This window comes from Anabrus simplex, chromosome X (assembly GCF_040414725.1).
Source record: "Anabrus simplex isolate iqAnaSimp1 chromosome X, ASM4041472v1, whole genome shotgun sequence".
Lineage (NCBI taxonomy): Eukaryota > Metazoa > Arthropoda > Insecta > Orthoptera > Tettigoniidae > Anabrus > Anabrus simplex.
Window position 1 is genome coordinate 154,545,823 of NC_090279.1, and position 20,482 is coordinate 154,566,304.

Below are 20,482 nucleotides of genomic sequence, written 5' to 3' on the forward strand. Positions count from 1 at the left end.
TATTACCCCAACACAGGCTGACTATATTCTTGAAATGTTCGGTCATTTATTGAAAAATACAACAAAAAGAAGTCAATTCCTTTCCGCAAAAGAACAAATTCTTATGTGCTTATATACATTGGTTAGTAAATGGTGCCCAGCTGCACGGTGTAGCACAATGCATGGGACATCAAAATCAATTATTTGCAGAACTGTTACCAAAGTTGTAGATGTTATAAGTAAATGTAATATTTCCTAACAGTACGTTGGCCTGATAATCCACATAACATAGCGACGGAATTTCTAATGAAGGGTGAATTTCCTTTTGTGTGTGTGGATGTGTTGATGGTACTCTCGTTAACATTGATGTGTGTCATCATTTGAGAGGTTACCGTATCTTTAAAGATGTCAAAAAGAATGTCACGTTTCTCCTTGACAACTTCCAGCACAGCCAGCTTCTTGTAATACCTTTCTTTCCCATGATAAAAACTTAAACGGTATCACAATTATACTATGAAGTTCGCGCGAAAAGCAAAGCATTAAAATCATAGAGTAATAGGCCTATACAGTTCGCTCATGGAATAAACTTGATCGGCTCACTCATTTGCAAAGACTTTTCACTTTGTGAAGAAATTGAAAAGTACAACCTAGATCATGGTGGAACAGAAAGACTTTGCACTTTGCAAGAATTGAAAAGTGAAAAGTGCAAAGTTGAAAAGTTATGTTATTCTTGATCGTTTTTAACTGCCTTAGTCTGGGTCTCCCTCTTGCCCCCCCCCCTCTTCTATAGCATTCCCTCTTCCATTCTCTTAACATGTCCAAGCCATCTAAGTTCATCCCTCTCCATTCTTTTGCAAAGCTTTTCCACTTACAAGTAACAAGTAACTAATCTCATGTTGTTCCGTATTGAAGATGCAATAAATAAAATTATTTCTTGAATAAAATTACTGTGTCCACCTGTTGTATTGAATAGGTGGACGCGGTAATTTTATTCGAGAAATAAGCTTTTCCACTCCGATTTCTTTCCTGATGTCCTTATTTCTTATTCCGCCCGTTCTTGTCTTTGTTATCATATTTCTTTAAAATGTCATTTCACTGGCTAGATTTTATTCTCTTTGTCCTTTTGTAGTGTCCATATGTCAGTATTGGACAGTAGTACATCTTATACATCACCTCCTTACACTTCATTGGTACTTTCTTCCTCCACACAAAGTTTCTCACACTCTGGTAGAATGCATTTCCCTGTTGAATCCTTTTACTGATCTACATGTCCAGCCCTGTACCCTGCATCGGTTTGCTTCCAAACTATTCAAAGCTCTCCACAATTTCAAGGTTTTGTCCTTCTCTTTTTATCATCCTTTTGTCATCACCATTGTCTTCCTCATTCTCATGCTGATTTTTATTCCATGACTGTCAATAACCTTGCTTAATATGTCAAGTTGCCCATGTACTTCCATTTTCCATGGAGGGAAGGAAGTTCCATGTGGTTGTGGTTGCTCATATACTGGCATGACAAAAAGGCTTGTTAGCAACAGGGTAAAAGAACAGATGAGGTCAGTCAAGAATGTTACTCTTTCATCCTCTAAGGGAAATGTTATAAACAGCTCTGCCATAGCAGAACACTTCTACAGTACAGACCATCAAATCCTTCTTGATCAGGCGAAGGTCACTGTGCCTGTAAAAGACTTTTATACTCAACTTGTAAGGGAAGCCATAGAAATAGCCCAAATAACATCGACAGGGAAGACGGCTTCAAATTATCTAATACACGGAGACCTGTACTTCAGAAATATATGCTTAACGCTACCACAGCACAGCGCGACGATCCCTGAGTCCAGTTAGTGCGGGGGCCGTGGATAGTATGATTGTGACTTCCACTTTCCTGTGAAGAATTTCTTTGCTCGCTGTCGGAGGCAGACGTTCACATGCACTGATGAAGGCCAACGTAATTGGGCAGAAAGCTTGGCGTTGTTAAATGTATATAAGTAGCTTTTATCCAGTTAGCATATTTAGTTCTTTATTTTAGTACAATGAGCCACAAAAAAAACTACGTTCATTATTGGAAATAAATTATTAGATTGACTTTTATACCTGTATTTGACACTGAGGCATCTAGCAATCTCTGAAACAGTTTCTAAACGCAAGTTCAGTTTAGTGTTGGCCACAGATACAGCTGATTATACATCTTTAAAGAATACCACGATAAACTTAACGTTCTTTAGAAGTGTAATTGTAGCCTATTTTACTGTTCATACCATTGTCCTGTCTTTAACAGAGTTGTACAAATAAATCAGCGTTGTTTCAAAACTGCACCAACATAAGAGAAGCCAGTGTGAAGTAGGTTGTGCTTCTTTCTTGTTGCAGTGTCATCTCCAACTGTATCCAGCTCCTGGTACAAGACCTAGAGGCTGCTTGTGAGCCCGCTCTTTCTGCCATGACCAAGGTATGTAACAGATATTTATCACATTCATCTTCAACACAGCTTTGAAGTAACATCTTTTGTCAGATAACTTTATAAAATGTTTGATTATATTCATGTGTATTACAGGCATTCAAATGGGTGAAAAAAGAATTTTATTTCAAAATTAAGGCAAATTACGTCTCTTTTTTTTTTTTTTTGATGAAACTAGTTGCATTGAGGAGGCAGTCAGCATCGTGAGGCCATATGATTGCGATCATCATCATCATCATCTGTTTCACCAACTTTGGGGTACAATAGATCAATCATTAGTGAGTCGTGTTTTCCTATCCTCCCAGTACTTTTTCATCCCTTCAGATCTTGCCTTCCTCTCTTCTTCAGAAATTCTGTATAGTCGTTTGGGCTTTACCCTATGCTGAAACCTCTTTATTTTATCTTTGGTTATTTTCCTCGCGGATTCATCTACAAGCATCTCTTCTGTAATTTGGAGCTCTCGTAGTTCCTTCTTTTCATAAACCACTTCGGCTTGGTTTTCTTATTGCGGAAATAGTCGAAGATTCTTTTAGTTATCTTTTTCAGGTCCATTCTTAGGATGTAGCCGTAGAAGTAAATTCTACTTTTCCTTATTGTGTCGAAAATCCTTTCTGTTTTCCTATACAGGGTTTCATTGCTGATGTGTGTAAGTTTGTTGTTATGGAATTTGGGGCGTAGAATTTTTCGCAGTATTCTCCTGTCCTTGATCTCCAACTTCTCCATGGCTCCATGGTTAGCGTGCTGGTCTTTTGTCAAAGGGGTCCTGGGTTCGATTCCCGGCAGGGGCTGGTACAGGGGCTGGGCGTATGTGTTGTCTTCATCCTTGTCATGACATGCAGGTCGCGTACGGGCGTCAAATCAAAAGACCTGCACCTGGCGAGCCGAACATGTCCTCGGACTCTCCCGGCACTAAAAGCCATACGCCATTTCATTTCGTTGGACCATATGCAGTTATAGACAGTGTTTCTGCAGTGTAAAGAGCTTCAGGCTTGACTACTGTATTACTGTATTTTAATGTTTGATCATGGAATTCCAGGAGAGGGATTTTTTGTTATAGGTGTCTTTCATAAGCTGGAAGGCTCTTCCTATTTTGGTTCGTCGAGATTCCATTGCTTTCTTCTCAAGACCATTCCAACTGATCCGTTCACCAAGGTATTTGAAATCCCTGACGTTCTCTATTTTTTGTTCCCCCACTTTCAAATATTTTGGAGGATTCTTAATGTTGGTTATTATTTTGGTCTTTCCAAAGGCGCTTCTGAGACCTATCTTCTCTGATTGGTTGTTGTTGTTATTATTATGCCTTAATTAAGGCCACAGCCGCTTTCTTCCCACTTCTAGCCCTTTCCTGTCCCATCGTCGCCAAAAGACCTATCTGTGTGTCGGGACGACGTAATGCAATTCGTAAAAAAAAAAACTAAAGCAATGATGGCTCGATACCCTTCATAACGGTCTGAAGATTGTGGGTCTACACCAGTGGTACTCAAAGTGTGGTACGTGTACCATTAGGGGTATGTTGGGTCATGTCAAGGGGTGGCAAAGTTATCGTAGCTTCTAACTGTTTTCAATGAGTTTTTCAGAAATTAGTTGAGCCTGCTCATTTTCAATAAAATCTTGTTTTATTTAGTGTTTTTGTCTACCACTACACGGAGTCCCCTTTCCAAACTAGTCAGTCGGGCTGAGTGGCTCAGACGGTTGAGGCGCTGGCCTTCTGACCCCAACTTGGCAGGTTCGATCCAGGCTCATCCCCGTGGTATTTTGAGGTGCTCAAATACGTCAGCCTCGTGTCGGCAGATTTACTAGCACGTAAAAGAACTCCAGAGGGACAAAATTCCGGCACATCGGCATCTCTGAAAACCATAAAAGTAGTTAGTGGGACGTAAAGCCGATAACATTATTATTATCAAACTAGTCATTCCAAAATGTGTGTCAGTTTGTACCTCCCATTGACAAGGTATGTAGAAAAACTTTTTTTTAATGCTATTTGTTCGGGGCGTCGACCTATAGAGATCTTTTTCCCGTATTTGCACTACCTGATGTGAACCTGCGTGTAGTTGGAATTGCGGAAGTGTAGAGTGTTGAATGTGAGGAAAGGAACGTTAAGGACGACACAAATACCCAGTCCCCAGGCCAGGGATATTAATCATTTACAATTAAAAACCCCTGACTCGGCCGGGAATCGAACCTGGGGGCCGCCGGGTGACAAGCGGACGCATTGCCCCCTACACTGTGGGGTAGAAAAGCTTACTCATGCTGCTCTTTTTAATTTTTTGTTTTGAAATCCACTCATTCATTTCAGTTTTTTTCAGTAGCGGTGTGTATAGTTCAGTAGTAATTGTTGCATTAAAAATCATACTTGTGTGTGTGCATCGTTTGTATTCAGTGAAAATCTCGCAATTCCACTGCCAAGAAAACGACGTTTCTCCATCTGTCTTGTGAAGGCTTGCTGCCTTGCCTGAGAAAGGAACCGAAGACTCCAATGATTGAATAATAGAGCTATTGTTAAACAACGAAAATGCCAGGAACAGCTCTCCGGCCATTGTTGACCGTTCAGTTTTGGGCTGCTTCTGTGAGCTTTACTCCGAAGGAGTTAAGAGGTTTCTTTTGCCCAATGACAATTACCGTATTTACGCGAATAATACCCGCATATTAAAAAAAAAATTGAAACCTAAAATTGGGGTGTGGGTTTTATTTGAGTCAGTGTTGGCATTTTTTTTTCAAAATCAGCCTTCCTAAAGTTAGGGTGCTGGTATTATTCGCGTAAATATGCCGTATTTACGCGAATAATACCCGCATCTTTTTTTAAAAATTGAGGCAGGAAATTGGGGTACGGGTTTTATTTGAGTCAGCGTTTTTTGTTTTTTTTTTTTTTTTTTTTTTTTCTTCAAAATCAGCCTTCCTAAAGTTAGGGTGCGGGGATTATTCGCGTAAATGCAGTATACACAATACATTTTGTTATTATTGGAGAACAGACTGTTGTAGCGGCTTAGCTGCATGCCTTGATCTCGGCGACCTTGGTTTGATTCCCGGTGTTGTTGGGATGAGATTTTCTTTTGAGAATCATGTAGTGTCAGGAAGAGCATGCGACCTTAAATCCTCGGCCACAGCTCTTTTGTGCCTCAGTGTATGCAGAGACCCTGAGCAAGCGGGATAAACTGCGGAAGATGTTGATGAATCTTACTTGACATCCGGCAGCAGTCATTTCTTTCTTATTTGTGGTACATCGCAGTATATTCGTACTTCGGGGGGGGGGGGGGGTACGAAGGGAAAACAGTTGGAATTTAGGGATACACCAACCAAAAAGTTTGATTACCTCTGGTCTACACCCCGACCAGGCTATAGAAGAGGGAAACCCAGACTAAGGTGGTTGAAAATTATCAAGAATAATATAATTAGAAGAAACCTGGATTGGAACAATGATGGTTGGCTAGTAGAAGATAGAAAGATACCATAAACATCCCAACCTGGCAGGAGCTAGACAAGAGAAATGGATGATAATGATGTAATATACTTACTCTTGTATACCTACCACTTTACATGTAACAAGCAGTCACCGTAATGTAACGAGTACCATGAGGCATTGTAGTAGCAGTCAAAGGGACGCACCATCATTTAAATATTGTAAAAAGAAAACATCAACACCTCAAGATTCTCGGATTGACGTCCCTTTTGACTAAGCTCTCATAAAAACGATTTACCTCCAATGTAAAATCTGCTCGTCAAATCAAGACTAGTTCGAGGAAACAACTAATAGTTGCATTTCACCTTCTACAACTAATAGATTACAGAAGCATGCCTCAAATCAACACATGAAGCAGAATATTTCCAGTGCACTTAAGATTTTAAGCTTTAGACCAGGGTCAGCCAACTGCGAGTACGTGTGATGTCAAGTAACACGTCACACATTCTGCTCGGGCAGCGAAACGAAGTACTTAGTACTGTAACTGAGAAGTGTAGGCTAGAGGGGCGAGGGGAAATGCAACTTCATTTGTAGAGGGAGGCCCAAGGGCTGCAGGTAGTACAATGCGGTATGTGTAGTACATATTTCACTCCACATAATTTATTGTAACGTAACTTTATTATGAATTAATATAAAAGTTATAAAGCAACTTTATTTCTACATATACAAACTAAACTAACTTTTTCCGGTGAATCTTCGGAACTGATATTGAACACAAAATTGCTGTGTTTTACAATATCACCCACTGTAAAATATAGTGCTAATAGTAACAAACAGCACAGTTTTACAACAAAAATAGTACAGAGAGTAATCTGTAAACTCGAAACATACATTTTATCTCATGATATCGATACTCATTTGCCACTCGTGGGTTTCTTTGATTTTTGTACTCTTGTTTCGTTTATTAGTTTTGCAATATTTGGAGTTAATGTTTGAGGAAACACTAAGTTTAAGAGCACTCTTCAAATCGTGATCTGACAACTGGCTTCAGTATTTTGGTTTTGTTGATTTAAAATAGAAAAGATTCGTTCACAGGCATACGTTGAACCTAATACACTCAACACTCCTGCTGCAAACCTATGCAATCGGGGAAACCTTTCTTTTTAATATTATGAGCCCAACTACTCCAGAATTGCGCCCTACCATAGAAGGTGCACCATCTGTTGCTATTGAAACTAGTTTGTTCCATGGCAGAGAAGCATTTTCAACAACACTTACAATGCAGTTGAGATTGTCGATGCCTATCGTGGTATTCTTCATAGGCACTAAATCCAGTATTTCCTCCCAAATTGTTAAGTTTTTGTCAACCCCTCGTATGAAAACGGCTAGCTGGGCCGTGTCAGAAATATCTGTGCCATCGTCAATTGCTGAGGAGTATGCCTGGAAGCTTTTTGTCAGTTCTGATAATTGTAGGTGGACATCATCAGATAGGTCTTGAATTTTTGTCGACACTGTGTGCGCGGACTAGCTGGTAGCTTCGAACTCTTGAATGATATTTAGACAAAACTCCTCACCTGCTAGAATTAAACATTCCTTTACGAATTCACCACCACTGAACGGTTTTTAAGTTTCTTTGCAATTAAATATGATATTTTATAACTCAGTCGAACTGCTGACTCACTGATTGAATGCTCGACATGGTTATTTATTTTACCTTTTAGTTCTGTAATTACACGTACCCTTTCCTCGCCTTGATACTGATCATAATCTGCAGCGTGATACAAACTTTTAACCACGCCATTTTCAGTTGTAGATAACGTTGATCTAGACCTACAGTTAGAGTTATTAGATTTACAGTGTGATAGAGAACTACAAAAAGAAATGTCTTTCAATAAATACAAAAATAAAACACTACAACACAGTTATAAAACCGGAAGCTACATATGCAGCAGAAACACTCTTTTACCTGAATAAACAATCAAAGACTGACAGACTTCAGAAAATTGAAAGGAGGATTGGAAGAACCTGCATCAACAAAAAATACCAGAAAGATGGACAGTGGCGGTTAATACCTAACAAAGTCATGTACAAAGAGCTAGAACCCATTGCAGATACTATGCATAAGAGGAGACTGGGATTCTTTGGACATATCATGAGGATGCAGGACTCGAGACTTCTGAAACAACTAGTACAACACAATCTCGTCTCAAAAAATACCACAACAGGATGTAAATGGATCAGAGAAGTAAGAGAGGATCTGAAGGAAATAGGCCTTACAACAGAAGACACCACAAATAAGATAAAATTGAATACAAAACTCAAGAATACAAACCTCCGCTTTACCCTTACACAAAACAAACCAACAACACGGATATTTTCAACTGAGGAAAGGGCACGAAGATCGGAGCGTCTGAAGAAGTACTGGGAGGACCGCAAAGCCCGAACAATCCCTTCAAAGAGACCTGAACGACGGACTGACTAAAGTGATCCTATGTGGTCATAAAAGAAGAAGAAGAAGAAGAGAACTAAGAGATAAATTTTTAAATAAGAAGGATTTGTGTGGCTTTTTGTGAAAAGTGTCTATAAAAGCCGTAGCCACCAGCATGTATGGCACTTCACGTGTTTACTACAAAGCGAGGCTGTCTCTTCGTCTCCAGTCTACGACAGCGGCTCCCCACCTTCTGCGCTCTTACGTCACATGGTCTCTCCGACGTCACACGGTCTCTCTTACAACACACGCCAGCCAGTTGGCCGAGCCTGCTTTAGACACTATTGAGTTTTAATGGAATTTACGACTCAAATTTTAATACAATAAGTCAACCAACAATTGTTTTTAAAAAAAACAAAGAGCTTGAGAATTTTAACCAAATCTCGTTATTGTGAATATATTACTGTGTTTTGGATGTCATTGTTATTAGAATTAACGAATATCCCAATTTTAGCACTGTCATTTAAATTGTTAAACTGTCCATTGTGTTTACAAATGCCTATGCTTATGAATTTTTTATCACTTAGTTTTTAGAATCATAATTAAGTACAAATTAGTTATAAGCAAATTAACAATGACGGGTCTTAACCTTGAAATAAATTACAAAGGCTGAGGATGCTTGAAACCAAGCGAAACATGTCCCTTTTAATGTAGTGTTGTAGCAGTGTGAACTTCTAACAACACAAAATCAATTGTATTGAAAAGGTGGAATAGAAAAATAAAAAATACAAATTTGTATGCAAATTATACCCACCACTTATTACGATGAGCCCAACTTAGCACATTGGGGCGAAACGCTGGCAACCAGGAATGAGTTAGCTGGAAAATTTATAATGTCCAATAACGGACCAATTATATTGGGATTATAAATTTACTCATTCGGAACAAATATTTCAGGTTCCCTATGGGAATCAACATTTATACCAAAGTCAAAATGTCTAAACGAACGCTGTGTTCGTGTGACACTATCACCACTCTTGAGGAACGTTTGAATTACAAATGCATGATGTTCGTGTGATCAACGTTCCATACTGATTGGAACTGCTTTGAACCACATTATACACCGGTACGAACATCAACACTCTACGAAGCCGTGTCCTACAATGACGCGCTATTTAAAATGGGTCCTTGTTTCCGCCACGTCCTATACATCGAACACAGAATTTTCTTGCATTTCTCTGGGACGTCCCAGTTCCACACTATAACTCTCACACATTGGTAAAACCCATTGGCTTGTTGGATTCTCTTTCCAATTTCATTTATTTTCCCGTCTTCTGCAAATATACTCGCCCACTCCATTCTGTCCAGAGCTCTTCTTCTCCAGCCCTGGACTGCTAACAACTCCAGATCTGTAATTGGAGGAAGGAATGGAGTGGCAGAGAGATAGGAATCTGTGGAGGTCTTTGATTCACAACCAGATCTCTCAAGACGTTCCTTGGTCTCCCCTATCTTCGTTGGCCACCAGGATGTTGGTCAAGGATCATCTTTGTTGCTCGGTCCTGGTCCAGCCTTACAATGTGCCTGAGATACTGGAGTCTTCTCTTTTTCTTCTGCAAGTATATTCCCCAAATATTTGAAGCTATTCACAACTTCTAGTGGTCTTCCATTTACTTCAATATTCCCTCTTCCTTCTCTATTACCTCTCGTCATTGCTACTGTCTTACTCTTCTCCACACTTGTTTTCATTCCATATTCCACTATCTCCTGATTCCAAACAGTAACTTGGTCTGGTACTTCCATTTTATCTTCTCCCCATATTACTGTTGTCTGCAAAGAGTAAGGCCTTTGTCTCTTTGTTCCCCATTTTTTGTTGTACACTTTTACGGATTTCATCCAAGACTGTTTTTCTTTTTCTTTTACAATTTGTTTTACGTCACACCAACCCAGATAGGTCTTATGGTGACGGTGGGGTGGGAAAGGCCTAGGAGTGTGAAGGAAGCGGCCGTGGCCTGAAGTTACAGCACCAGCATTTGCCTGGTGTGAAAATGGGAAACCATGGAAAACCATCTTCAGGGCTGCCAACATTGAGGTTCAAGCCCACTATCTCCCGGATGCAAGCTCACAGCTGCGCGCCCCTAACTGCACGGCCAACTCGCCCGGTCATCCATGACTGTAATGAAGAGGAGAGGGGATAATACACTTCCTTGTCGAAGTCCTGTTTCTACATTGAACCAGTTTGTTTGTCCTATCTTAGTCTTCACACTCATTACATACTTTTCGTATATGCTTGTGAACATTTGTACTTCTGCTCTGCCTACCTTCTCTTTTATCAGTGCATCCCAGACCAGTTGTCATTGTACACTGTCAGATGCCTTTTCAGTATCTACAAATGTCGTCACTAAATCCTTCCTGAACTCCCATCTTTTCACGTAACTATCATACTTAAATACCCTTTCCTGTAAAGTGTACATTTGAACAGTTGGAGCGGCAGATCAACTCTTGTTAAACATTCTAAAAATGGAATACGACGGAGAAAGTGAGGTAATTGCCATACTTGTTGCTGTTCCAAGGACCCAGGTGGGTGAGTCAACATCAGGGCATCATGCCCCCACCAATGAAAGAAACTCACTGTATACTGTATGTACAGATTTATGTTGAATTCTGTATACTGCATTTGTTTGCTTGCTTTTTACCCCTAGGTTGGTTATTTAAAAAAATAGTGCAACTCACATCTGGTTTCCTACTCATGCCACCACTGGATATCAAGAAGACATGGACATGTTGTTAAAATTGCATGTAATTTTAACAGTATTTGCATTGATGCATTCTTTGTTTGTCCAGATCTCATGGGAGAACACGGAGACAGTCGGCGATCAGAGTGGGTACGTCACAGCTGTAACAGGTCACCTGAAGCAGACAGTGCCTGTTGTTCGGGATAACCTTGCCTCGTCCCGCAAGTACTTCACCCAGTTCTGCGTTAAGTTTGCAAAGTGAGTGGGATATCACGGCAGAAGGATTTTTGTCTAAATTTTCCAGCACTCATTCGACCCTGTATCATTACTATTCTTGATGAATATTTAAAACATTGAAGGAGTTACCTTTCCATTGCACTGTCTTTCTCATGTGTTTGTTGTTAGCTTGTCAGGAAGTGTTTAGCTGTTGTTGTTGATTTAGTTTAGGAGTAAGGGACATTTTTCAAAATTAGAATAAAATACTTTGAAAACCATAAAAGTAGTTAGTGGGACATAAAGCAGATAACGTTATTATTAGAATAATGTTCCTTAGATGACTAGAGAAATTGAATTTACGGGTATTATAAAATCCTTAAAACAGGCCATGACAAATGTTTTTAAATCCAGGAGCCAGCACTTAAACCTAGGAGCCAGGTAATATTCCTAGTACTCGCATCATTCGCATACTGGCGTCTGGCTTTCTGAAACATGAAACATCATAGTAAAGTTTTATACACTACGACAAGATTGCCACGAAATGTAAAGACAGCAGGACACTGAAGTAATGAGACATGCCACTATGTATACACATTTATGAAACTAGCCAATTGTTGCATACTTTTCTTTCGATACTGTTCTAGAAATTTGTAAAATGTAAATAGCGAAGTGAATATTGTCATCAGCAACACCAAATTATACACTTCCTTTGTATGTATAGTCTGATATGTTGAAGGATTAATAATGCAAAGCTTAAACATTTTAAATTTATCTACCTATCTGAAAAATATGATACAAGGAACAACTCATACTATACAAGTTATCCTTATTGTGCCTTCTGTGTCCATGCTCATGAGCTTCATATGCTGTCAATATACGGAAATAAATTCCACGAGAGTATGTTCTATTTCACTTTGCAATAGGAGCTCGGTTAAAATAATCAATTTAATAGCAAAAGAAATTCTATTTTGATAGTAAAGAAGCATCGCAGGATATCATTCGTGAGAAGTATATTCGAGTTATATCTGTGTCAGTAATACTTTTGTTATGAGAGGTTTACTCAACACCTAAACGTTCATTCTTAACATTAATTTTTCTGCTATTGCTTATATAATACGGTCTTGATTATTATTTAAAATGGTAATAACTATAATATCAAAGCAGAAATCACCCATACTTACCAAGATCCCCGCCATTATTCTTATAATTACATAACCTAATTCTCTTGTTCATCCGAGTTCGATAAATCGTATGGATTGTCAAGGGGTTGTGTATTATTACATGCTCTTTGCAATAGTTTAGCGACATCAAATGAGTAATTAAATATTTAAAGGGGGGAAGGGGGGAGATTACATTCACCTCGGGAAAAAAAAAAAAAAAAAAAAACACCAAAGAAAGAACTTTAAGCGCCACATCGACTTGGCACACAGGATTTATCGTGGCCTGCCTTAAAGTATAATGTTACAGATGATGGAATCAATAATGTCTTTGTGATAAAGTGTTGTGATCATTTATTATCAGTGTTCGTCCATTTGATTTGATCAACATGTCGTTAGAAAATGGAGTAGTACCAGACAAATGTAGAATTGCTAGAACTTCTAAAGGTGGGGAAAGATCAGATCCAGGAAATTATGGGCCAGTGTGTATCTTGTCTTCCTTTGCAAAATTAGAGTCAGTTGTAATAGTGAAATTAATGGATTACTTAAAATCATGCAAATTTATCATCAAGAATCAATATGGTTTTCTTCCACATCGCAGCACAGAATTAGCTATGATTTGTCCTTGTTCTTGTGGGTTTTGCTCTGAATTCTTTGTTGTTTGTCTTCCAGCTCGTTCATACCCAGCTTCATCAAACATATCTACAAGTGTAAGGCGATCAGCACTGTAGGGGCAGAGCAGCTGTTATTGGACACTCACATGTTGAAGACGGTTCTGCTGGACTTGCCGTCTATCGGTTCACAAGTCAGTCGCAAGGCTCCTGCTAGGTAAGTGAAGGTCTTTCTCTGTATCACATGTTAAAGACAGTTGTGGGAAGCTGAAACTTATTAGGCAAATACCATATATACTTGAATATTCTGCATCAATATAATCTGCTCATCATAATTTAAGGAGAGAATTTTTTTTCAAAGAAAACTGGCATTTACCGTATTTACGCGAATAATCCCCGCATTTTTTTTAACGAGGCACGAAATTGGGGTGCGGGTTTTATTTGCGTCAATGTTGGCATTTAATTTTTTTTCAAAATGAGCCTTCCTAAATTTAGGGTGCGGGTATTATTCGGCGGCGGGGATTATTCGCGTAAATACGGTGTATCACTGTTTCAATGCTGGTTGGTTTATACACATATCTAGTGGTTGGAGGACTGATGTTAGGTGTCCAGGGATAATCACCTAGTCAGTTTACCCTTGTTGCAATTTCTGCTGCACTTCACAAGTTGTGTGTCTGCAGAAGCTTTCCAGGACCAACACATTTTATAAATTTATGAGCACAACCTATGCAACATTGCCAAACATGTGTCACCCACTCAATCACAAGGTTACTGCCCATCCACCCCTTTGGATTTACTCTCACCAGTACACCTACTACTGATACTTTTGGAATGATTTTTCTTTTAAATATCACTTAAGGTGGTAGCTTTCATCCATCGCCAGTTATACACAACGTGAACATACACTTTTGCTTTTCACTGCTGCCAATTCTTAACATTACGCTGGATTCCTCCTACCTGTTGACAATGTTGTCGAGCAGCATTTCAAAATAGACCAGCATTTAATCCGCATCATGTAGTATAGTATATATTGAATGTTATTGGCGCAAATTGATTACATAGTGATGAAAATTCACTACCTTCTCTTCAAAATCACCTTGATACCTTTGAGCGATGTTAGTTCTTCTCTGGAAACCTAATCTATATTATATATTATAATGGTCCGCCTCAGCATTACTCACATATGTAACAATTAATTATTATTCACATATTTATTTTTGGTACATGTTTCAGGACTTTTCCAGTCCCTTCCTTAGCCAATTATACACTGACTGACAGTGACAATGCAACACCAAGGAGGAGTGGTTTGAAAGGGATGAAAGTTGGGGAAAAAACAGAGACGGCACGGATGAATAATTGATGTTTATTTCAAACCGATATGCAGGTTACACAATGCGCACGGCATCGACTCAGTAGGATGCAGGACCACCGCGAGCGGCGATGCACGCAGAAACACGTCGAGGTACAGGGTCAATAAGAGTGCGGATGGTGTCTTGAGGGATGGTTCTCCATTCTCTGTCAACCATTTGCCACAGTTGGTCGTCCGTACGAGGCTGGGGCAGAGTTTGCAAACGGCGTCCAATGAGATCCCACACGTGTTCGATTGGTGAGAGATCCGGAGAGTACGCTGGCCACGGAAGCATGTGTACACCTCGTAGAGCCTGTTGGGAGATGCGAGCAGTGTGTGGGCGGGCATTATCCTGCTGAAACAGAGCATTGGGCAGCCCCTGAAGGTACGGGAGTGCCACCGGCCGCAGCACATGCTGCACGTAGCGGTGGGCATTTAACGTGCCTTGAATACGCACTAGATGTGAGGAATCATACGCAATAGCGCCCCAAACCATGATGCCGCGTTGTCTAGCGGTAGGGCGCTCCACAGTTACTGCCGGATTTGACCTTTCTCCACGCCGACGCCACATTCGTCTGCGGTGACTATCACTGACAGAACAGAAGCGTGACTCATCGGAGAACACGACGTTCCGTCATTCCCTCATCCAAGTCGCTCTAGCCCGGCACCATGCCAAGCGTGCACGTCTATGCTGTGGAGTCAATGGTAGTCTTCTGAGCGGACGCCGGGAGTGCAGGCCTCCTTCAACCAATCGACGGGAAATTGTTCTGGTCGATATTGGAACATCCAGAGTGTCTTGCACATGCTGAAGAATGGCGGTTGACGTGGCGTGCGGGGCTGCCACCGCTTGGCGGCGGATGCGCCGATCTTCGCGTACTGACGTCACTCGGGCTGCGCCTGGACCCCTCGCACGTGCCACATGTCCCTGCGCCAACCATCTTCGCCACAGGCGCTGCACCGTGGACACATCCCTATGGGTATCGGCTGCGATTTGACGAAGCGACCAACCTGCCCTTCTCAGCCCGATCACCATACCCCTCGTAAAGTCGTCTGTCTGCTGGAAATGCCTCCGTTGACGGCGGCCTGGCATTCTTAGCTATACACGTGTCCTGTGGCACACGAGAACACGTTCTACAATGACTGTCGGCTGAGAAATCACGGTACGAAGTGGGCCATTCGCCAACGCCGTGTCCCATTTATCGTTCGCTACGTGCGCAGCACAGCGGCGCGTTTCACATCATGAGCATACCTCAGTGACGTCAGTCTACCCTGCAATTGGCATAAAGTTCTGACCACTTCTTCTTGGTGTTGCATTTGCTCTGTCAGTCAGTGTACAATATCAACATTAACATATCAAAGAACCTTTCCTCTCTATATTACTACATTCCACTTAAAATATCTAAAAACCTGGCTGTGTTATTAAAATATTACACGGATACTCGTTAAAGGATTATGCTTAAGTGTGCCATATTTCTTCACTTCTGTTCAGGATCTCTAAACTGTTAAAATTGATAGTTCAACTATAATTTGATATTGTTCCACTGCCCCTTTTTTTACTCTTATGACCAGTCCAAATAAAAGGCACTTCTACTGATACTCTTCTGTTCATCCTATGTATGTCTAATGTTATTACATTCCTTGTTACGTAGTGTTTCAGTAGAAATCTATAACTCAATTTATTAATTTTTGCTTGTAGATTGTGGAGGGCAACCTGGCTGACTAGTAATAATAGAAAAAGAAATCAGGGTCCACCTTAGACATACATAGGATAAACAGAAGAGTATCAGTGGATGAACCTTTTATTTAGACTGGTCATAAGAATAAAATAAGAGGCAGTGGAACAACATTAACCCCTTAAGTGGGTATGACGTCTTCAGACGTTTTCGCACTGGGCTTCTACAGTGGATATGACGGCACTAGTCGATCGTAAAATTGATCACGTATTTATCATGAGGGAGAAAGCATCTGGCGTTGCCATGGAATCTATCACATTAGTTGACATGTTTTCCACGAGATCATGCTGTGTATTGTTTTTAGAGCTGTCACAGCTTCGTGAAATATATTTGTTTTGGCGCCTTGCATGAAGTTCCCGCGCAGCCATTTATGTCGCGAAGCATGGCTTCCAAACGTAAAGTAGATCGGTTTGATTGTGAGGGTATTTCAACTGTTTTAGACGCGGGGAGTGATGATGAGGTATCTTCTTTATCTGATGATGATGAGTGGATTCATACTGACGAAGAGGACAGTGAAAGTGATCCTGAAAGTGAAAGTGAAGTTGTTTCAGGCGAACCAAGTGACGCGGACAATGTTCAGAATGTAACTCAGCTGCCTATAGACTTTAGTGACGTGCACAATGTCGCCGAATACTTTAGCGCGTTCGAAGGTGATGATGTATTCCAGTTATTAGCTGAACAGACTAACTTGTATGTAGCCAATTTTTAGCTGCTAACCCTAACCTAAAACCACGATCCTGAGCGAGAAGCTGGAAAGACACAGATGCTGCTGAAATGAAAACTCTCCCTTGACTTCTCCTTCTACAGGGTGTCGTTTACTTACCAGAAAACGGTCTCTACTTCACAAAACGTAGCTACCCTTTATTTCTCCAAAATTATGTCTGAAAAAAGATTCCTCCTCTTGAAATTCCTTAACTTTGTAGTGCACCCGTCCACCTCCCGAGTCCCAGACTAGCATTTATCTCAGGGGTGTCGGTTCATTATTTAAATCATCAAATATAAATATAACGGCATAATAGAACACGGGGATGAACGGAGCAACTTAACATTAAAAGGGGGAAGGCTCGATTGTAACTTGAATTTAAGGACTCCATGATAGGACTAGGAAGTGACTGTTACTTTAACAAGGGCATCATCTAACTACAATAAAAAGATTATGAGAGTGGTTTCCTTTGAAATAATTTGCCAGAAGGAGCGGTTTATTACGCCATTTGACGTATAAAACTTTGATACACGTGGCAACAATATTTGAATTTACACACATGTTACATATATAAATCACTTGCCATACCGCAAGTGGTATCAATATCTTGCTGCGTTGCTTCTGAAATAAAATGACATTTTGGAGGTATAATTTACGGATCGATTCCATTTGAATCGAACCGTTACTCAAGGATATAGCTTCCTTCTATCGGGAGCCCGAGCATAACCCATGTTACGGTCGGCTTCCCGATTTAACTAAGATGATGTACTCCGGCTATGTACATTTTTCCGAGACCGGTACTCGGACTGGGTAATGTTTCTCGTGAAGTGCGAAAACTGGATTCCACGGACAGTCCCTATCTTACGATATCCAGCTGATGCCATACCAATGAATTAGCATATACATATTATTTACATGTGATCTGAATTGTCACCAGTTAGCCTCAGTAGACTACTGACACAGATGAGATAACGAGAAGCGGTGGGAAATACCGTGGCCATGGCCCCCCTCGCATCGCGAGCGAAGTAAACAAACACGCAAGTATGTAACATCGTCCCATACGGAGACCGTACAATAAAGAGGTACCAAATGACTCTAATATTGTCATTCTCATTGTTCAAACATACGAATAGAGGGATATCGTCACCAAATAATTTAATTCACGATATTATCATCCTCGAAATTATTATTATTATTATTATTATTATTATTATTATTATTATTATTATTATTATTATTCCTCAACGGTTCCTGGCACTGTCACGTTGATTAATATCGTCATTATTATGCGGGATGCAAACACCAAGTGGTTATTACTGTTATTATTATTATTATATCCCTCTCGTGATTATTATTATTATTATTAATGAATAGGTGACTCAAGATATTATTATTATTATACACGTCACTTAAGAGGTTATTATTAATGGACCGGTCACTTCCGCCAAATTATATATTAAGATATCGGTCGCAATTACAAATTAATTCACTGATCAACCAATGACATCATTACAGTTATTATTATGACAATTATTATTAATCCGACCGCGGTGATTTAACATCGTCCTTACATTGTTATTATTATCATCGGTTGCATATTATCATTTAGATTCCCGTTTAACATCGTCATCAACGCTCAATTAATTAAGGCGGTCCAATCCTTTATCTGCAATATTTATTATTATTATTATCACGACATCATGATTGTTCACACTCGTTATTACAATGAATACAATATACGACCATTTCTGTGGAATCTGAACTCTCATTATCCTTAGATCCGTTGTATCTCAACGAATAACTGTGCAGTCTATTTATTTCGTACATGCTGTCACGGGTTCGAATTCTACCCGCTGCGTAACTCAGTATTTCTCTGTGACACTGCCCGTACATTTTACACTCATATCAATATCCTAAGTGTCTCTCGTACGGAATTTATTTTCCTCTCTATCTCAATATTCCTCGATTCATTTATTTATTCCTCACAGAATTATCAACTGACTTATTTATTCATTTCGGACATCGTACGACCTTTTATTATCTGACTGCAAATTCTTTCACATTTTCTATCTCATTTGGATCTATGCCTTAGTTCATTCTCCACAAATAATCGTAACATCTTGAAATTATATTTACCAAAATTTGACAATCATGGTCTCGTAATATTAGCACTACATGTTCCGGCTAATGAATCGCAACTTCAAAACGCGACATTTATACGTAAAAAAATATTGGACCGTAATTTAAACCACACGTTCATTAACATGTACGGATTATTAACACCGATCTACATTTCAATATTATTAATCGATCAAATTAAGTTATCACGCACTTTAATTCCAAATTAAAACGACCTCCCGTCATTAAATGATTCCCAATAAACTCAACACTTGATCACATAAATTATTATTATCTCCAAATCATATTTAAAAAAAATATCTTCTTCAAAAAAAGTAGTTATATTATTTATTTATTATTATTATTAATATTTAAAAAAAATAATAATTTCGCCTGTAATACGGTAGTCCACTCTTATTATGTTTAACGCATAACCCCTTGTACAAAGTCGATTTATTCTGGCACTGATCACTCCAGATATGATTTACTTGGAAATATTATATTAATCGCATCTCACAAATTTAACAACTTCACTTTGAAAATATGACCATATTAATTTCAACAAAACACACTTGGTATGGCGAAGCTGGATTTTCCTTCCATGTCATTAAATGGCTCGTTAAAATGACAAAACATAAAAGCACATATCGGGTCTTATTTAACTAGCATAATCAAAATCAAATGTAAAGAAAATTATCGACTACAAAGAAAATATGAATGCATGCATGACTTAACGTACTACACTATATATACAAATTTACATCTCCAACAAACTGAATACATAAAAGACCCGATTATTTACATTATTATGATTTACTACTGTCCGTGCTACAAATTTAGGATGGGGTCGTTAATCGACCCATCTTGTTACAGAAGGTAACCAAGTATAATCAAATTATTCCCATTTTTCCCATCACGATAACATTTCCCAAATATATTTTACAGTTTAGTACTCATCTTAGTTATCGGTATTCCATTGCAGCTTTGCAGACGAGAGGCTTCATCCAGCCCCTCTCTGCGTTTTACTCCTCCATCCTTGATGGCGTAGTTTCACAAAAGATTTCCTGGCACATTATTATTTTACACTCCTATCTTGATTACCACAAACCTTCACCATTTATAACGTTAACACAACAAATTTCTATCCTAGACCCAAGAATTTAATATATTTACACTATTTAATCTTCGTCCACCTACCGCACAATGGACCTGGACACGTACGACGAGGTGTCAACTATTTCGCCCGTCGCGATACGCCCGATTTATACGGCATTCTTGACGTGTTCATTACATCGGTTCGGTATAGCTAAGTACAGGCTACTACTTCCTTAAAGTACTGTTCGTCACACAGTCTATTATGTACGTACTTATGGTGATATATTTTATACTACTCTCTTGCAGGGTAATTACTTTACATCACTGATATTCACAAAGGACAAACACTGTCCTACGTTAACATTTTCTAATTCCTGATGCTTGAGCGCGATCACATTTTACAAACACCGGCGGATGCTCGCGCCATTAAATGACTGTACGTCCGTAGAATTCTAAGTTACCGGCGACCAACAGTTCAACTCCCGATATTCAATTCACGTGTGCTGGCGACCG

General features: G+C 39.6%; 1 protein-coding gene across 1 annotated transcript in view; it reads left to right on the top strand.

Moving 5' to 3' along the window:
- The window catches only part of Vps53 (vacuolar protein sorting 53), a 107,734-nt gene that overhangs the window by 64,142 nt on the left and 23,110 nt on the right, over positions 1–20,482 (top strand). Inside the window, exons 13-15 of the mRNA XM_068230540.1 lie at positions 2,344–2,422; positions 11,098–11,246; positions 13,034–13,189. Coding sequence (XP_068086641.1) covers positions 2,344–2,422; positions 11,098–11,246; positions 13,034–13,189 — 384 coding nt within the window. The remainder of the gene's footprint in view (positions 1–2,343; positions 2,423–11,097; positions 11,247–13,033; positions 13,190–20,482) is intronic.